At 43.2% G+C, this 16,299-nt stretch overlaps 1 protein-coding gene, 17 non-coding genes and 1 pseudogene across 18 annotated transcripts; all 19 read right to left on the bottom strand.

Annotated features, from left to right (window-relative positions):
• Nucleotides 1-133: 133 nt before the first annotated feature.
• LOC130392716 (uncharacterized) lies at nucleotides 134-4,004 on the bottom strand. Its single transcript, XM_056603222.1, has 4 exons — nucleotides 3,550-4,004; nucleotides 1,764-2,788; nucleotides 1,350-1,666; nucleotides 134-882 (listed from the first exon to the last, which is right to left on the bottom strand). The coding sequence occupies exons 1-4, from the start codon at nucleotides 3,811-3,813 to the stop codon at nucleotides 518-520; spliced, it is 1,971 nt and encodes a 656-aa protein (XP_056459197.1). The 5' UTR covers nucleotides 3,814-4,004; the 3' UTR covers nucleotides 134-517.
• Nucleotides 4,005-4,505: 501 nt separating this feature from the next.
• Nucleotides 4,506-4,624, bottom strand: LOC130400430 (5S ribosomal RNA). The gene has a single exon (XR_008902912.1). It is a non-coding gene; the product is annotated as a 5S ribosomal RNA (ribosomal RNA).
• A 529-nt stretch (nucleotides 4,625-5,153) lies between these two features.
• On the bottom strand, nucleotides 5,154-5,272 carry LOC130401042 (5S ribosomal RNA). The gene has a single exon (XR_008903504.1). It is a non-coding gene; the product is annotated as a 5S ribosomal RNA (ribosomal RNA).
• Nucleotides 5,273-5,926: 654 nt separating this feature from the next.
• LOC130394156 (5S ribosomal RNA) lies at nucleotides 5,927-6,046 on the bottom strand. Its single transcript, XR_008897342.1, has one exon. It is a non-coding gene; the product is annotated as a 5S ribosomal RNA (ribosomal RNA).
• A 529-nt stretch (nucleotides 6,047-6,575) lies between these two features.
• On the bottom strand, nucleotides 6,576-6,694 carry LOC130395971 (5S ribosomal RNA; annotated as a pseudogene).
• Nucleotides 6,695-7,223: 529 nt separating this feature from the next.
• On the bottom strand, nucleotides 7,224-7,342 carry LOC130400864 (5S ribosomal RNA). Its single transcript, XR_008903334.1, has one exon. It is a non-coding gene; the product is annotated as a 5S ribosomal RNA (ribosomal RNA).
• Nucleotides 7,343-7,871: 529 nt separating this feature from the next.
• On the bottom strand, nucleotides 7,872-7,990 carry LOC130400202 (5S ribosomal RNA). Its single transcript, XR_008902678.1, has one exon. It is a non-coding gene; the product is annotated as a 5S ribosomal RNA (ribosomal RNA).
• A 529-nt stretch (nucleotides 7,991-8,519) lies between these two features.
• On the bottom strand, nucleotides 8,520-8,638 carry LOC130401072 (5S ribosomal RNA). The gene has a single exon (XR_008903533.1). It is a non-coding gene; the product is annotated as a 5S ribosomal RNA (ribosomal RNA).
• Nucleotides 8,639-9,167: 529 nt separating this feature from the next.
• On the bottom strand, nucleotides 9,168-9,286 carry LOC130400509 (5S ribosomal RNA). Its single transcript, XR_008902991.1, has one exon. It is a non-coding gene; the product is annotated as a 5S ribosomal RNA (ribosomal RNA).
• A 529-nt stretch (nucleotides 9,287-9,815) lies between these two features.
• Nucleotides 9,816-9,934, bottom strand: LOC130397556 (5S ribosomal RNA). Its single transcript, XR_008900143.1, has one exon. It is a non-coding gene; the product is annotated as a 5S ribosomal RNA (ribosomal RNA).
• Nucleotides 9,935-10,464: 530 nt separating this feature from the next.
• On the bottom strand, nucleotides 10,465-10,583 carry LOC130400178 (5S ribosomal RNA). Its single transcript, XR_008902656.1, has one exon. It is a non-coding gene; the product is annotated as a 5S ribosomal RNA (ribosomal RNA).
• A 529-nt stretch (nucleotides 10,584-11,112) lies between these two features.
• Nucleotides 11,113-11,231, bottom strand: LOC130397555 (5S ribosomal RNA). Its single transcript, XR_008900142.1, has one exon. It is a non-coding gene; the product is annotated as a 5S ribosomal RNA (ribosomal RNA).
• Nucleotides 11,232-11,760: 529 nt separating this feature from the next.
• Nucleotides 11,761-11,879, bottom strand: LOC130397554 (5S ribosomal RNA). The gene has a single exon (XR_008900141.1). It is a non-coding gene; the product is annotated as a 5S ribosomal RNA (ribosomal RNA).
• A 529-nt stretch (nucleotides 11,880-12,408) lies between these two features.
• On the bottom strand, nucleotides 12,409-12,527 carry LOC130397553 (5S ribosomal RNA). Its single transcript, XR_008900140.1, has one exon. It is a non-coding gene; the product is annotated as a 5S ribosomal RNA (ribosomal RNA).
• Nucleotides 12,528-13,056: 529 nt separating this feature from the next.
• On the bottom strand, nucleotides 13,057-13,175 carry LOC130397552 (5S ribosomal RNA). Its single transcript, XR_008900139.1, has one exon. It is a non-coding gene; the product is annotated as a 5S ribosomal RNA (ribosomal RNA).
• Nucleotides 13,176-13,703: 528 nt separating this feature from the next.
• LOC130397551 (5S ribosomal RNA) lies at nucleotides 13,704-13,822 on the bottom strand. The gene has a single exon (XR_008900138.1). It is a non-coding gene; the product is annotated as a 5S ribosomal RNA (ribosomal RNA).
• Nucleotides 13,823-14,351: 529 nt separating this feature from the next.
• LOC130395158 (5S ribosomal RNA) lies at nucleotides 14,352-14,471 on the bottom strand. The gene has a single exon (XR_008898245.1). It is a non-coding gene; the product is annotated as a 5S ribosomal RNA (ribosomal RNA).
• Nucleotides 14,472-15,000: 529 nt separating this feature from the next.
• LOC130397550 (5S ribosomal RNA) lies at nucleotides 15,001-15,119 on the bottom strand. The gene has a single exon (XR_008900137.1). It is a non-coding gene; the product is annotated as a 5S ribosomal RNA (ribosomal RNA).
• A 519-nt stretch (nucleotides 15,120-15,638) lies between these two features.
• LOC130400985 (5S ribosomal RNA) lies at nucleotides 15,639-15,757 on the bottom strand. The gene has a single exon (XR_008903450.1). It is a non-coding gene; the product is annotated as a 5S ribosomal RNA (ribosomal RNA).
• Between the last annotated feature and the right edge of the window lie 542 nt (nucleotides 15,758-16,299).

Genomic DNA, 16,299 nt, shown 5'->3' with positions numbered 1-16,299 from the left:
TGCAGGCGCAAAACCAGGTTTTATACGGTAGCACATAAGGAGTGAGAAAGCTGCTGAGGCTCGACGTTACACTTTTACAAAAACAATCATTAGTTAGATATAAACGGCCAGAGGTGTATAAAGTACTTGAAAAAAATAACTAAGTAAAAGTATAAGTACCATAACTGAAAATTACTTTGGTAAAAGTTAAAGTCACCTAAAAAAAATGTACTTGAGTAAAAGTCTTAAAGTAGCTCACATTAAATGTACTTAAGTATCAAAAGTATCTTGTGAAAAAATATACTCAAGTATCAAAAGTACAAGTACAAGTATTTTATAGTACGCATGAAAGGAAGCAAAACAACCCAAAATTATTCTCCCCTTGTTTTTTATTTCACTTTTTCAGGTGAATGAAATGTGGTATAGAATACCACTCAAAAATAAACAATGTCTTTAACATAAGAACCACTTTTTAACTATGTTGGGGGAATCCTCATTAGCTGAGGCACAGTAACACCACACAAACAAACTTTCTGGTTCAAGTGGAGAAGTTGAACTTGCGGTTCATCCTCAGCAGAAGCTGATTTTCAAAAGTGTCTGCAGCTAGCCGTGCTCTTTTTGGGCTGAAGATGAGACCTGCTATGCTGAACAGCCTTTCGCAAGCTGCAGAAGCAGGCAGAGGTGTGTTGAGTTTGACAGACAACTTCAGAACCACAGGAAACGTCTTGAGAATCTTGATGTCGTCTGTTGAGTAGGCCAGGTACGAATCAAGCTGCTTGGTGGCGCTTGGTGTTTTGTGGGAACTTTTCAGGATGTGGAAGAAGTCTCCCTCATCAGATGAGCCAGATCCAGCCTCTGCTGAAATAGAAGGATCCTCCAACTGCTCCCTGATGTAGTCCAACCCTGAAACACAGGGAGGGTGACACTAGCATTAGTACAGTCACATTTTTATTGGACAAATTTAATTACATTTATGACATTTTCCATAATTCTAAAGGAATAAATAATATTACATTGACAAAAAACACTCAGAAACAAAAGGCCAAAATTAGCAACAAAAAAAGAGAGATATAAAGTAGAAAAAAAGTTGTGACAAATTGTGAAAATAACTGATCTACAACCAAGGCAGTGTGAGCTTGCAGGTGGGCTACACAAAATCAGGGAATAGATAAGGAGAAAAACACAAGTCTTGACTCTGACAATTAGACATCTTAGATATTGGCTCAACCACTATTCAAAATTAGACTGGTGTATGAAATGAGTAATAAAATAATAAAAAAAATGTAAGTGTGCATTAGATTTGTAATTTAATGGATACAATTTAATTGTATGGATATTTTCTTCCTTTTATTTTCTCCATGTTGTCTTACCGTTTTTCAGTGTAGCATCATCTTTGATCCAGGCCGTTTTGAATTTTGGGATGAGAATCGCTGCAGCAACCAATTCAGGGTCTCTTGACATTTCACCAAAACGGTTCTGGATGCCAACTTGAATGGCTTCAACCAGCGGCTTGCAGTGCTTCAGTGCAATCTTTATTTTTTCCAGTTTGCTGCTCAGCAAGGAAATAGTCGGAAGAAGCCATCCCATCTGGACTTCCACTTCTCCTTGGAGGATGTTGATGGACTGGGCAACAGGGCTCATGGTGGTGTAGTACTCTTTTAGGAAAGTGAGCTCAACTGGATGAAACCTGTTAGGGAGAAAACAAACCACTGTTTTACAATTATGCATGAATATTGTACCCAAAAAATAAAATAAAAATACATAAATACATAATTCAAACTTACATTGGCACCTTCAATTCTGCACAGATCTCTCTCAAAGCTGGCTCTCCCTTCTCTCTCAGAATCTTGAGGAGCCTTTCCACAGCCATAAACATTGAGTTCCACCTGGTGGCGTTTGGTCGTAGCAGCTGGAGGGAGCAGGCATCTTCCACAGCTTCAGCTGCTTGGCAGGATCTTCCACACTTATTCCACAGCCCATAACACTTGCTGAATGTTGAGCGTTGCAGTTTTTTGTATCCATCGTTGGCTGTTGCTTTTTCAGCATCAACTGTAGACACCAAGTTGAGCAGATGACAAGCACATCGTTGATGTTTCGGAAGCTCAAACTCAAAGCCATCATTCTCAACAAGGATTGAAGTCATGTCAACAAATTCCACTCCCTCCATCTCATTCCCTTCCTCATCCTCTTTCTCTTCTGCTTCATTATTGTTTTTGTCCACACTAAAAACTTGAAAAGCCTTCAGGAAGTTGGAGCCATTATCGGTTGTTGTCCTCACAACTTTGTTCCTGATGCCATATTCAGTATGGATGTCATTGAGTGCGGTGGCCAAAACATCAAAGGTGTGGGAACCTCTTAGCTGTCTGCAAGCTAGGGCTGCTGATCGTCTAGTTAGGTCTGTAGAGTTCACCCAATGAGCAGTCACACCAAGGAAGCTCCTTCTCCTAACTGACCAGCAATCTGTAGTGGTGGCGATGTGGTCCACTTTACTCATCTCCTCAGTTAACACGTTTTTCATAGACTTTGCTAAATCTTCAATCCTTGATCGCAGGGTGACCCGTGTGATGACTTTGGCAGTAGGAAGAAGATCTGTGAGAAGCTCTCTGAAGGCTTCATTCTCGACAGTTGACAATGGCTGGAGATTGTTGACAACATACTTAACAATGGCCCTGTCAACAGCACTCTGAGATATGGATCGGGTAGCCAGCAACGTGGTCTGTTTGAGGGTGGAGGTCCCAGCTTCCGAAGCCCTCTTTCTTTTTTGTGAGGTCAGCTGCTCATATTTCTTTAGATGTTGTGGATGTGCTCTCTACATGAAAAACACAAAATTAAAAGAAATAATAATATTAGTTCAAATGATACTCAAGACATCATTCAACAGTTACCACAATGACAGGTCTGGATTTCTAACCCCTTTCACCCTGATGTCCCGTTTGTGGGCATGTCCAACATTAATAAAAAAAAAGAAATGTTGCTCAACTGTCAACTATATTTTATCTTTCAAAAATACCAAATAATTTAAAGCTAAAACATCATACAGGACACTGAGCTTGGATATCTAATTGCTGTACAACAAATACAATTTAAAAAAACAAACACAAAGCTATTTTAATGAACAGCATGCCATTTTACTACAGTTCCTATGAACAAACAGGCACATTTTCAATAGCCTATTGCTTAACTTCCAAGTTACAGATTTTGTATGATTTATTTGTGTATTTTTCATTAAAAAAACAAGTGAAGCACTTGATATTAAAAATGTATCATGCAGGAGGAAAACTGCCTCGTTCGAGATGCTAACCCTGTTTATTGACACTCCTGCATAACACTTGTGTGCATGCGTGCGTGTGTGTGTGGCGTAGGTTTATTTGTCCACGACACCACCACACGTGTGATACGGGCAAGTTGCTAACGTTAGCACATAGCGTTAGCAACTTGCTACTAGCACGCAACCATGCTAGCACGTCGTTACGTTAGCAACTTGCCTGTAATGTTAGCTAAAACTATGTTTTACACATTTGTATATCCCTCCTGCCACATGAAATGACATTGCTTACTTAATGCACTTACTTGGATGTGTTTTTTGAGGTTGGACGGGGAGCTTTTGAAGGCCTTTATTTCGTGGCACTTCGGAAGGCATAACATGCACTTCATTCGGTAGGAATTTGCCCGCATCCCGAGGTAGCTGAACATACTTTCCAGGTATGACCACGGGTGTCCGTCGTCGACTTCTGTTGAACTCTGTGCGTCGTCTTCTGTGTCTCCCTCATCCACATGCTCTGCGGCTGCCATGTTTGTAGTGATCTCTCTGCCGCCCCCGCGCGGTGCGCGCATCCCGTATTTATACCTTCTTCGCGAGAGTACCGTACGTGGTTCTTCTCGTCCTCTCGGAATCTCATGCAGAGACTGTTTTAATTTGTAACGAGTAACGAGGTGGCAAATGTCAAAGTAACGAAGTAAAAGTATATTATTTAACTTATAAATGTAGTGAAGTAAAAGTAAAAGTCCTGATAAAAAAAAAAACTCAAGTAAAGTACAAATCCTCAAAAAAAATACTTAAGTAGTGTAACGAAGTACATCTACTTCGTTACTATACACCTCTGTAAACGGCAGTAATTGATTCAGTAGGACTCCTTATCCATGTAAACGATCATTGTGACATCTGAATTCATTAATTATCTGAAATACACTGCGTGAGCGTGTGATGTTAAATGTTTGAACCAAGGTTAACGGTTAAAGTGTCAGAGAATGGGTGGTGATTTTTTGACGTCCTCCCATGATCTGAAGTGAGCGTGCGTGTTTGTGTTGGTGAAAGTTTAAGAAATGTACAACTGTCCGTTCAGCTCTCTGGTGCTCCCTGCTGGCAGTATCACTATACTGTCCTCATGTTTCACAAAAATAGTTTTGAGAGACGTTGTCAGTTTTTGTATGTTGCTCAAATCCTCCAAAGCGGTTGGCAGTAAACATCAGGTCACGGTACGCCACGGTAGGCCACGGAGTCAATGAGCTCGAGTTGAAAAAGATAAAGCTTACAGCACCTGGTATTCCCAGGCGGTCTCCCATCCAAGTACTAACCAGGCCCGACCCTGCTTAGCTTCCGAGATCAGACGAGATCGGTCGTGTTCAGGGTGGTATGGCCGTAAGCAATTAGTGTAGGCGCAAAACCAGGTTTTATACAGTAGCACATAAGGAGTGAGAAAGCTGCTGAGGCTCGACGTTACACTTTTACAAAAACAATCATTAGTTAGATATAAACGGCAGTAATTGATTCAGTAGGACTCCTTATCCATGTAAACGATCATTGTGACATCTGAATTCATTAATTATCTGAAATACACTGCGTGAGCGTGTGATGTTAAATGTTCGAACCAAGGTTAACGGTTAAAGTGTCAGAGAATGGGTGGTGATTTTTTGACGTCCTCCCATGATCTGAAGTGAGCGTGCGTGTTTGTGTTGGTGAAAGTTTAAGAAATGTACAACTGTCGTTTCAGCTCTCTGGTGCTCCCTGCTGGCAGTATCACTATACTGTCCTCATGTTTCACAAAAATAGTTTTGAGAGACGTTGTCAGTTTTTGTATGTTTCTTAAATCCTCCAAAGCGGTTGGCAGTAAACATCAGGTCACGGTACGCCACGGTAGGCCACGGAGGCAATGAGCTCGAGTTGAAAAAGAAAAATATTACAGCACCTGGTATTCCCAGGCGGTCTCCCATCCAAGTACTAACCAGGCCCGACCCTGCTTAGCTTCCGAGATCAGACGAGATCGGGCATGTTCAGGGTGGTATGGCCGTAATCAATTAGTGCAGGCGCAAAACCAGGTTTTATACAGTAGCACATAAGGAGTGAGAAAGCTGCTGAGGCTCGACGTTACACTTTTACAAAAACAATCATTAGTTAGATATAAAAGGCAGTAATTGATTCAGTAGGACTCCTTATCCATGTAAACGATCATTGTGACATCTGAATTCATTAATTATCTGAAATACACTGCGTGAGCGTGTGATGTTAAATGTTTGAACCAAGGTTAACGGTTAAAGTGTCAGAGAATGGGTGGTGATTTTTTGACGTCCTCCCATGATCTGAAGTGAGCGTGCGTGTTTGTGTTGGTGAAAGTTTAAGAAATGTACAACTGTCGGTTCAGCTCTCTGGTGCTCCCTGCTGGCAGTATCACTATACTGTCCTCATGTTTCACAAAAATAGTTTTGAGAGACGTTGTCAGTTTTTGTATGTTGCTTAAATCCTCCAAAGCGGTTGGCAGTAAACATCAGGTCACGGTACGCCACGGTAGGCCACGGAGTCAATGAGCTCGAGTTGAAAAAGAAAAAGCTTACAGCACCTGGTATTCCCAGGCGGTCTCCCATCCAAGTACTAACCAGGCCCGACCCTGCTTAGCTTCCAAGATCAGACGAGATCAGGCGTGTTTTTTTTTCTTTTGGTGACACCCGTCACTACTTACAGCAACCTGGGCTTCTGAGGAGGTCTCCCATCCAAGTACTAACCAGGCCCGACCCTGCTTAGCTTCCGAGATCAGACGAGATCGGGCGTGTTCAGGGTGGTATGGCCGTAAGCAATTAGTGCAGGCGCAAAACCAGGTTTTATACAGTAGCACATAAGGAGTGAGAAAGCTGCTGAGGCTCGACGTTACACTTTTACAAAAACAATCATTAGTTAGATATAAACGGCAGTAATTGATTCAGTAGGACTCCTTATCCATGTAAACGATCATTGTGACATCTGAATTCATTAATTATCTGAAATACACTGCGTGTGCGTGTGATGTTAAATGTTTGAACCAAGGTTAACGGTTAAAGTGTCAGAGAATGGGTGGTGATTTTTTGACGTCCTCCCATGACCTGAAGTGAGCGTGCGTGTTTGTGTTGGTGAAAGTTTAAGAAATGTACAACTGTCGGTTCAGCTCTCTGGTGCTCCCTGCTGGCAGTATCACTATACTGTCCTCATGTTTCACAAAAATAGTTTTGAGAGACGTTTTCAGTTTTTGTATGTTGCTTAAATCCTCCAAAGCGGTTGGCAGTAAACATCAGGTCACGGTACGCCACGGTAGGCCACGGAGTCAATGAGCTCGAGTTGAAAAAGAAAAATCTTACAGCACCTGGTATTCCCAGGCGGTCTCCCATCCAAGTACTAAACATGCCCAACCCTGCTTAGCTTCCGAAATCAGACGAGATCGGGCGTGTTCAGGGTGGTATCGCCATAATCAATTATTGTAGGCGCAAAACCAGGTTTTATACAGTAGCACATAAGGAGTGAGAAAGCTGCTGAGGCTCAACGTTACACTTTTACAAAAACAATCATTAGTTAGATATAAACGGCAGTAATTGATTCAGTAGGACTCCTTATCCATGTAAACGATCATTGTGACATCTGAATTCATTAATTATCTGAAATACACTGCGTGTGCGTGTGATGTTAAATGTTTGAACGAAGGTTAACGGTTAAAGTGTCAGAGAATGGGTGGTGATTTTTTGACGTCCTCCCATGATCTGAAGTGAGCGTGCGTGTTTGTGTTGGTGAAAGTTTAAGAAATGTACAACTGTCGGTTCAGCTCTCTGGTGCTCCCTGCTGGCAGTATCACTATACTGTCCTCATGTTTCACAAAAATAGTTTTGAGAGACGTTGTCAGTTTTTGTATGTTGCTTAAATCCTCCAAAGCGGTTGGCAGTAAACATCAGGTCACGGTACGCCACGGTAGGCCACGGAGGCAATGAGCTCGAGTTGAAAAAGAAACAGCTTACAGCACCTGGTATTCCCAGGCGGTCTCCCATCCAAGTACTAACCAGGCACGACCCTGCTTAGCTTCCGAGATCAGACGAGATCGGGCGTGTTCAGGGTGGTATGGCCGTAAGCAATTAGTGCAGGCGCAAAACCAGGTTTTATACAGTAGCACATAAGGAGTGAGAAAGCTGCAGAGGCTCGACGTTACACTTTTACAAAAACAATCATTAGTTAGATATAAACGGCAGTAATTGATTCAGTAGGACTCCTTATCCATGTAAACGATCATTGTGACATCTGAATTCATTAATTATCTGAAATACACTGCGAGTGCGTGTGATGTTAAATGTTTGAACCAAGGTAAACGGTTAAAGTGTCAGAGAATGGGTGGTGATTTTTTGACGTCCTCCCATGATCTGAAGTGAGCGTGCGTGTTTGTGTTGGTGAAAGTTTAAGAAATGTACAACTGTCGGTTCAGCTCTCTGGTGCTCCCTGCTGGCAGTATCACTATACTGTCCTCATGTTTCACAAAAATAGTTTTGAGAGACGTTGTCAGTTTTTGTATGTTGCTTAAATCCTCCAAAGCGGTTGGCAGTAAACATCAGGTCACGGTACGCCACGGTAGGCCACGGAGTCAATGAGCTCGAGTTGAAAAAGAAAATGCTTACAGCACCTGGTATTCCCAGGCGGTCTCCCATCCAAGTACTAACCAGGCCCGACCCTGCTTAGCTTCCGAGATCAGACGAGATCAGGCGTGTTCAGGGTGGTATGGCCGTAAGCAATTAGTGCAGGCGCAAAACCAGGTTTTATACAGTAGCACATAAGGAGTGAGAAAGCTGCTGAGGCTTGACGTTACACTTTTACAAAAACAATCATTAGTTAGATATAAACGGCAGTAATTGATTCAGTAGGACTCCTTATCCATGTAAACGATCATTGTGACATCTGAATTCATTAATTATCTGAAATACACTGCGTGTGCGTGTGATGTTAAATGTTTGAACCAAGGTTAACGGTTAAAGTGTCAGAGAATGGGTGGTGATTTTTTGACGTCCTCCCATGATCTGAAGTGAGCGTGCGTGTTTGTGTTGGTGAAAGTTTAAGAAATGTACAACTGTCGGTTCAGCTCTCTGGTGCTCCCTGCTGGCAGTATCACTATACTGTCCTCATGTTTCACAAAAATAGTTTTGAGAGACGTTGTCAGTTTTTGTATGTTGCTTAAATCCTCCAAAGCGGTTGGCAGTAAACATCAGGTCACGGTACGCCACGGTAGGCCACGGAGTCAATGAGCTCGAGTTGAAAAAGAAAAAGCTTACAGCACCTGGTATTCCCAGGCGGTCTCCCATCCAAGTACTAACCAGGCCGGACCCTGCTTAGCTTCCGAGATCAGACGAGATCGGGCGTGTTCAGGGTGGTATGGCCGTAAGCAATTAGTGCAGGCGCAAAACCAGGTTTTATACAGTAGCACATAAGGAGTGAGAAAGCTGCTGAGGCTCGACGTTACACTTTTACAAAAACAATCATTAGTTAGATATAAACGGCAGTAATTGATTCAGTAGGACTCCTTATCCATGTAAACGATCATTGTGACATCTGAATTCATTAATTATCTGAAATACACTGCGTGTACTTGTGATGTTAAATGTTTGAACCAAGGTTAACGGTTAAAGTGTCAGAGAATGGGTGGTGATTTTTTGACGTCCTCCCATGATCTGAAGTGAGCGTGCGTGTTTGTGTTGGTGAAAGTTTAAGAAATGTACAACTGTCGGTTCAGCTCTCTGGTGCTCCCTGCTGGCAGTATCACTATACTGTCCTCATGTTTCACAAAAATAGTTTTGAGAGACGTTGTCAGTTTTTGTATGTTGCTTAAATCCTCCAAAGCGGTTGGCAGTAAACATCAGGTCACGGTACGCCACGGTAGGCCACGGAGTCAATGAGCTCGAGTTGAAAAAGAAAAAGCTTACAGCACCTGGTATTCCCAGGCGGTCTCCCATCCAAGTACTAACCAGGCCTGACCCTGCTTAGCTTCCGAGATCAGACGAGATCGGGCGTGTTCAGGGTGGTATGGCCGTAAGCAATTAGTGCAGGCGCAAAACCAGGTTTTATACAGTAGCACATAAGGAGTGAGAAAGCTGCTGAGGCTCGACGTTACACTTTTACAAAAACAATCATTAGTTAGATATAAACGGCAGTAATTGATTCAGTAGGACTCCTTATCCATGTAAACGATCATTGTGACATCTGAATTCATTAATTATCTGAAATACACTGCGTGTACTTGTGATGTTAAATGTTTGAACCAAGGTTAACGGTTAAAGTGTCAGAGAATGGGTGGTGATTTTTTGACGTCCTCCCATGATCTGAAGTGAGCGTGCGTGTTTGTGTTGGTGAAAGTTTAAGAAATGTACAACTGTCGGTTCAGCTCTCTGGTGCTCCCTGCTGGCAGTATCACTATACTGTCCTCATGTTTCACAAAAATAGTTTTGAGAGACGTTGTCAGTTTTTGTATGTTGCTTAAATCCTCCAAAGCGGTTGGCAGTAAACATCAGGTCACGGTACGCCACGGTAGGCCACGGAGTCAATGAGCTCGAGTTGAAAAAGAAAAAGCTTACAGCACCTGGTATTCCCAGGCGGTCTCCCATCCAAGTACTAACCAGGCCCGACCCTGCTTAGCTTCCGAGATCAGACGAGATCGGGCGTGTTCAGGGTGGTATGGCCGTAAGCAATTAGTGCAGGCGCAAAACCAGGTTTTATACAGTAGCACATAAGGAGTGAGAAAGCTGCTGAGGCTTCGACGTTACACTTTTACAAAAACAATCATTAGTTAGATATAAACGGCAGTAATTGATTCAGTAGGACTCCTTATCCATGTAAACGATCATTGTGACATCTGAATTCATTAATTATCTGAAATACACTGCGTGTGCGTGTGATGTTAAATGTTTGAACCAAGGTTAACGGTTAAAGTGTCAGAGAATGGGTGGTGATTTTTTGACGTCCTCCCATGATCTGAAGTGAGCGTGCGTGTTTGTGTTGGTGAAAGTTTAAGAAATGTACAACTGTCGGTTCAGCTCTCTGGTGCTCCCTGCTGGCAGTATCACTATACTGTCCTCATGTTTCACAAAAATAGTTTTGAGAGACGTTGTCAGTTTTTGTATGTTGCTTAAATCCTCCAAAGCGGTTGGCAGTAAACATCAGGTCACGGTACGCCACGGTAGGCCACGGAGTCAATGAGCTCGAGTTGAAAAAGAAAAAGCTTACAGCACCTGGTATTCCCAGGCGGTCTCCCATCCAAGTACTAACCAGGCCCGACCCTGATTAGCTTCCGAGATCAGACGAGATCGGGCGTGTTCAGGGTGGTATGGCCGTAAGCAATTAGTGCAGGCGCAAAACCAGGTTTTATACAGTAGCACATAAGGAGTGAGAAAGCTGCTGAGGCTCGACGTTACACTTTTACAAAAACAATCATTAGTTAGATATAAACGGCAGTAATTGATTCAGTAGGACTCCTTATCCATGTAAACGATCATTGTGACATCTGAATTCATTAATTATCTGAAATACACTGCGTGTGCGTGTGATGTTAAATGTTTGAACCAAGGTTAACGGTTAAAGTGTCAGAGAATGGGTGGTGATTTTTTGACGTCCTCCCATGATCTGAAGTGAGCGTGCGTGTTTGTGTTGGTGAAAGTTTAAGAAATGTACAACTGTCGGTTCAGCTCTCTGGTGCTCCCTGCTGGCAGTATCACTATACTGTCCTCATGTTTCACAAAAATAGTTTTGAGAGACGTTGTCAGTTTTTGTATGTTGCTTAAATCCTCCAAAGCGGTTGGCAGTAAACATCAGGTCACGGTACGCCACGGTAGGCCACGGAGTCAATGAGCTCGAGTTGAAAAAGAAAAAGCTTACAGCACCTGGTATTCCCAGGCGGTCTCCCATCCAAGTACTAACCAGGCCCGACCCTGCTTAGCTTCCGAGATCAGACGAGATCGGGCGTGTTCAGGGTGGTATGGCCGTAAGCAATTAGTGCAGGCGCAAAACCAGGTTTTATACAGTAGCACATAAGGAGTGAGAAAGCTGCTGAGGCTCGACGTTACACTTTTACAAAAACAATCATTAGTTAGATATAAACGGCAGTAATTGATTCAGTAGGACTCCTTATCCATGTAAACGATCATTGTGACATCTGAATTCATTAATTATCTGAAATACACTGCGTGTGCGTGTGATGTTAAATGTTTGAACCAAGGTTAACGGTTAAAGTGTCAGAGAATGGGTGGTGATTTTTTGACGTCCTCCCATGATCTGAAGTGAGCGTGCGTGTTTGTGTTGGTGAAAGTTTAAGAAATGTACAACTGTCGGTTCAGCTCTCTGGTGCTCCCTGCTGGCAGTATCACTATACTGTCCTCATGTTTCACAAAAATAGTTTTGAGAGACGTTGTCAGTTTTTGTATGTTGCTTAAATCCTCCAAAGCGGTTGGCAGTAAACATCAGGTCACGGTACGCCACGGTAGGCCACGGAGTCAATGAGCTCGAGTTGAAAAAGAAAAAGCTTACAGCACCTGGTATTCCCAGGCGGTCTCCCATCCAAGTACTAACCAGGCCCGACCCTGCTTAGCTTCCGAGATCAGACGAGATCGGGCGTGTTCAGGGTGGTATGGCCGTAAGCAATTAGTGCAGGCGCAAAACCAGGTTTTATACAGTAGCACATAAGGAGTGAGAAAGCTGCTGAGGCTCGACGTTACACTTTTACAAAAACAATCATTAGTTAGATATAAACGGCAGTAATTGATTCAGTAGGACTCCTTATCCATGTAAACGATCATTGTGACATCTGAATTCATTAATTATCTGAAATACACTGCGTGTGCGTGTGATGTTAAATGTTTGAACCAAGGTTAACGGTTAAAGTGTCAGAGAATGGGTGGTGATTTTTTGACGTCCTCCCATGATCTGAAGTGAGCGTGCGTGTTTGTGTTGGTGAAAGTTTAAGAAATGTACAACTGTCGGTTCAGCTCTCTGGTGCTCCCTGCTGGCAGTATCACTATACTGTCCTCATGTTTCACAAAAATAGTTTTGAGAGACGTTGTCAGTTTTTGTATGTTGCTTAAATCCTCCAAAGCGGTTGGCAGTAAACATCAGGTCACGGTACGCCACGGTAGGCCACGGAGGCAATGAGCTCGAGTTGAAAAAGAAAAAGCTTACAGCACCTGGTATTCCCAGGCGGTCTCCCATCCAAGTACTAACCAGGCCCGACCCTGCTTAGCTTCCGAGATCAGACGAGATCGGGCGTGTTCAGGGTGGTATGGCCGTAAGCAATTAGTGCAGGCGCAAAACCAGGTTTTATACAGTAGCACATAAGGAGTGAGAAAGCTGCTGAGGCTCGACGTTACACTTTTACAAAAACAATCATTAGTTAGATATAAACGGCAGTAATTGATTCAGTAGGACTCCTTATCCATGTAAACGATCATTGTGACATCTGAATTCATTAATTATCTGAAATACACTGCGTGTGCGTGTGATGTTAAATGTTTGAACCAAGGTTAACGGTTAAAGTGTCAGAGAATGGGTGGTGATTTTTTGACGTCCTCCCATGATCTGAAGTGAGCGTGCGTGTTTGTGTTGGTGAAAGTTTAAGAAATGTACAACTGTCGGTTCAGCTCTCTGGTGCTCCCTGCTGGCAGTATCACTATACTGTCCTCATGTTTCACAAAAATAGTTTTGAGAGACGTTGTCAGTTTTTGTATGTTGCTTAAATCCTCCAAAGCGGTTGGCAGTAAACATCAGGTCACGGTACGCCACGGTAGGCCACGGAGTCAATGAGCTCGAGTTGAAAAAGAAAAAGCTTACAGCACCTGGTATTCCCAGGCGGTCTCCCATCCAAGTACTAACCAGGCCCGACCCTGCTTAGCTTCCGAGATCAGACGAGATCGGGCGTGTTCAGGGTGGTATGGCCGTAAGCAATTAGTGCAGGCGCAAAACCAGGTTTTATACAGTAGCACATAAGGAGTGAGAAAGCTGCTGAGGCTCGACGTTACACTTTACAAAAACAATCATTAGTTAGATATAAACGGCAGTAATTGATTCAGTAGGACTCCTTATCCATGTAAACGATCATTGTGACATCTGAATTCATTAATTATCTGAAATACACTGCGTGTGCGTGTGATGTTAAATGTTTGAACCAAGGTTAACGGTTAAAGTGTCAGAGAATGGGTGGTGATTTTTTGACGTCCTCCCATGATCTGAAGTGAGCGTGCGTGTTTGTGTTGGTGAAAGTTTAAGAAATGTACAACTGTCGGTTCAGCTCTCTGGTGCTCCCTGCTGGCAGTATCACTATACTGTCCTCATGTTTCACAAAAATAGTTTTGAGAGACGTTGTCAGTTTTTGTATGTTGCTTAAATCCTCCAAAGCGGTTGGCAGTAAACATCAGGTCACGGTACGCCACGGTAGGCCACGGAGTCAATGAGCTCGAGTTGAAAAAGAAAAAGCTTACAGCACCTGGTATTCCCAGGCGGTCTCCCATCCAAGTACTAACCAGGCCCGACCCTGCTTAGCTTCCGAGATCAGACGAGATCGGGCGTGTTCAGGGTGGTATGGCCGTAAGCAATTAGTGCAGGCGCAAAACCAGGTTTTATACAGTAGCACATAAGGAGTGAGAAAGCTGCTGAGGCTCGACGTTACACTTTTACAAAAACAATCATTAGTTAGATATAAACGGCAGTAATTGATTCAGTAGGACTCCTTATCCATGTAAACGATCATTGTGACATCTGAATTCATTAATTATCTGAAATACACTGCGTGTGCGTGTGATGTTAAATGTTTGAACCAAGGTTAACGGTTAAAGTGTCAGAGAATGGGTGGTGATTTTTTGACGTCCTCCCATGATCTGAAGTGAGCGTGCGTGTTTGTGTTGGTGAAAGTTTAAGAAATGTACAACTGTCGGTTCAGCTCTCTGGTGCTCCCTGCTGGCAGTATCACTATACTGTCCTCATGTTTCACAAAAATAGTTTTGAGAGACGTTGTCAGTTTTTGTATGTTGCTTAAATCCTCCAAAGCGGTTGGCAGTAAACATCAGGTCACGGTACGCCACGGTAGGCCACGGAGGCAATGAGCTCGAGTTGAAAAAGAAAAAGCTTACAGCACCTGGTATTCCCAGTCGGTCTCCCATCCAAGTACTAACCAGGCCCGACCCTGCTTAGCTTCCAAGATCAGACGAGATCGGGCGTGTTCAGGGTGGTATGGCCAGTAAGCAATTAGTACAGGCGCAAAACCAGGTTTTATACAGTAGCACATAAGGAGTGAGAAAGCTGCTGAGGCTTGACGTTACACTTTTACAAAAACAATCATTAGTTAGATATAAACGGCAGTAATTGATTCAGTAGGACTCCTTATCCATGTAAACGATCATTGTGACATCTGAATTCATTAATTATCTGAAATACACTGCGTGTGCGTGTGATGTTAAATGTTTGAACCAAGGTTAACGGTTAAAGTGTCAGAGAATGGGTGGTGATTTTTTGACGTCCTCCCATGATCTGAAGTGAGCGTGCGTGTTTGTGTTGGTGAAAGTTTAAGAAATGTACAACTGTCGGTTCAGCTCTCTGGTGCTCCCTGCTGGCAGTATCACTATACTGTCCTCATGTTTCACAAAAATAGTTTTGAGAGACGTTGTCAGTTTTTGTATGTTGCTTAAATCCTCCAAAGCGGTTGGCAGTAAACATCAGGTCACGGTACGCCACGGTAGGCCACGGAGTCAATGAGCTCGAGTTGAAAAAGAAATAGCTTACAGCACCTGGTATTCCCAGGCGGTCTCCCATCCAAGTACTAACCAGGCCCGACCCTGCTTAGCTTCCGAGATCAGACGAGATCGGGCGTGTTCAGGGTGGTATGGCCGTAAGCAATTAGTGCAGGCGCAAAACCAGGTTTTATACAGTAGCACATAAGGAGTGAGAAAGCGGCTGAGGCTCGACGTTACACTTTTACAAAAACAATCATTAGTTAGATATAAACGGCAGTAATTGATTCAGTAGGACTCCTTATCCATGTAAACGATCATTGTGACATCTGAATTCATTAATTATCTGAAATACACTGCGTGTGCGTGTGATGTTAAATGTTTGAACCAAGGTTAACGGTTAAAGTGTCAGAGAATGGGTGGTGATTTTTTGACGTCCTCCCATGATCTGAAGTGAGCGTGCATGTTTGTGTTGGTGAAAGTTTAAGAAATGTACAACTGTCGGTTCAGCTCTCTGGTGCTCCCTGCTGGCAGTATCACTATACTGTCCTCATGTTTCACAAAAACAGTTTTGAGAGACGTTGTCAGTTTTTGTATGTTGCTTAAATCCTCCAAAGCGGTTGGCAGTAAACATCAGGTCACGGTACACCACGGAGTCAATGAGCTCGAGTTGAAAAAGAAAAAGCTTACAGCACCTGGTATTCCCAGGCGGTCTCCCATCCAAGTACTAACCAGGCCCGACCCTGCTTAGCTTCCGAGATCAGACGAGATCAGGGGTGTTCAGGGTGGTATTGCCGTAAGCAATTAGTGCAGGCGCAAAACCAGGTTTTATACAGTAGCACATAAGGAGTGAGAAAGCTGCTGAGGCTTGACGTTACACTTTTACAAAAACAATCATTAGTTAGATATAAACGGCAGTAATTGATTCAGTAGGACTCCTTATCCATGTAAACGATCATTGTGACATCTGAATTCATTAATTATCTGAAATACACTGCGTGTGCGTGTGATGTTAAATGTTTGAACCAAGGTTAACGGTTAAAGTGTCAGAGAATGGGTGGTGATTTTTTGACGTCCTCCCATGATCTGAAGTGAGCGTGCGTGTTTGTGTTGGTGAAAGTTTAAGAAATGTACAACTGTCGGTTCAGCTCTCTGGTGCTCCCTGCTGGCAGTATCACTATACTGTCCTCATGTTTCACAAAAATAGTTTTGAGAGACGTTGTCAGTTTTTGTATGTTGCTTAAATCCTCCAAAGCGGTTGGCAGTAAACATCAGGTCACGGTACGCCACGGTAGGCCACGGAGTCAATGAGCTCGAGTTGAAAAAGAAAAAGCTTACAGCACC

The sequence above is a fragment of the Gadus chalcogrammus genome, chromosome 12 (genome assembly GCF_026213295.1).
Source record: "Gadus chalcogrammus isolate NIFS_2021 chromosome 12, NIFS_Gcha_1.0, whole genome shotgun sequence".
Classification (NCBI taxonomy): Eukaryota; Metazoa; Chordata; class Actinopteri; order Gadiformes; family Gadidae; genus Gadus; species Gadus chalcogrammus.
This window is presented reverse-complemented; position numbering and strand designations above follow the sequence as displayed.

Coding starts and splice junctions, on each gene's coding strand:
- LOC130392716 (XM_056603222.1), bottom strand. CDS start 3,813: ATGCGCGCACCGCGCGGGGGCGGCAGAGAGATCACTACAAACATGGCA. Junction 1,667..1,763: donor GCAGAATTGAAGGTGCCAAT/GTAAGTTTGAAT, acceptor TCTCCCTAACAG/GTTTCATCCAGTTGAGCTCA. Junction 883..1,349: donor TGATGCTACACTGAAAAACG/GTAAGACAACAT, acceptor CCTGTGTTTCAG/GGTTGGACTACATCAGGGAG.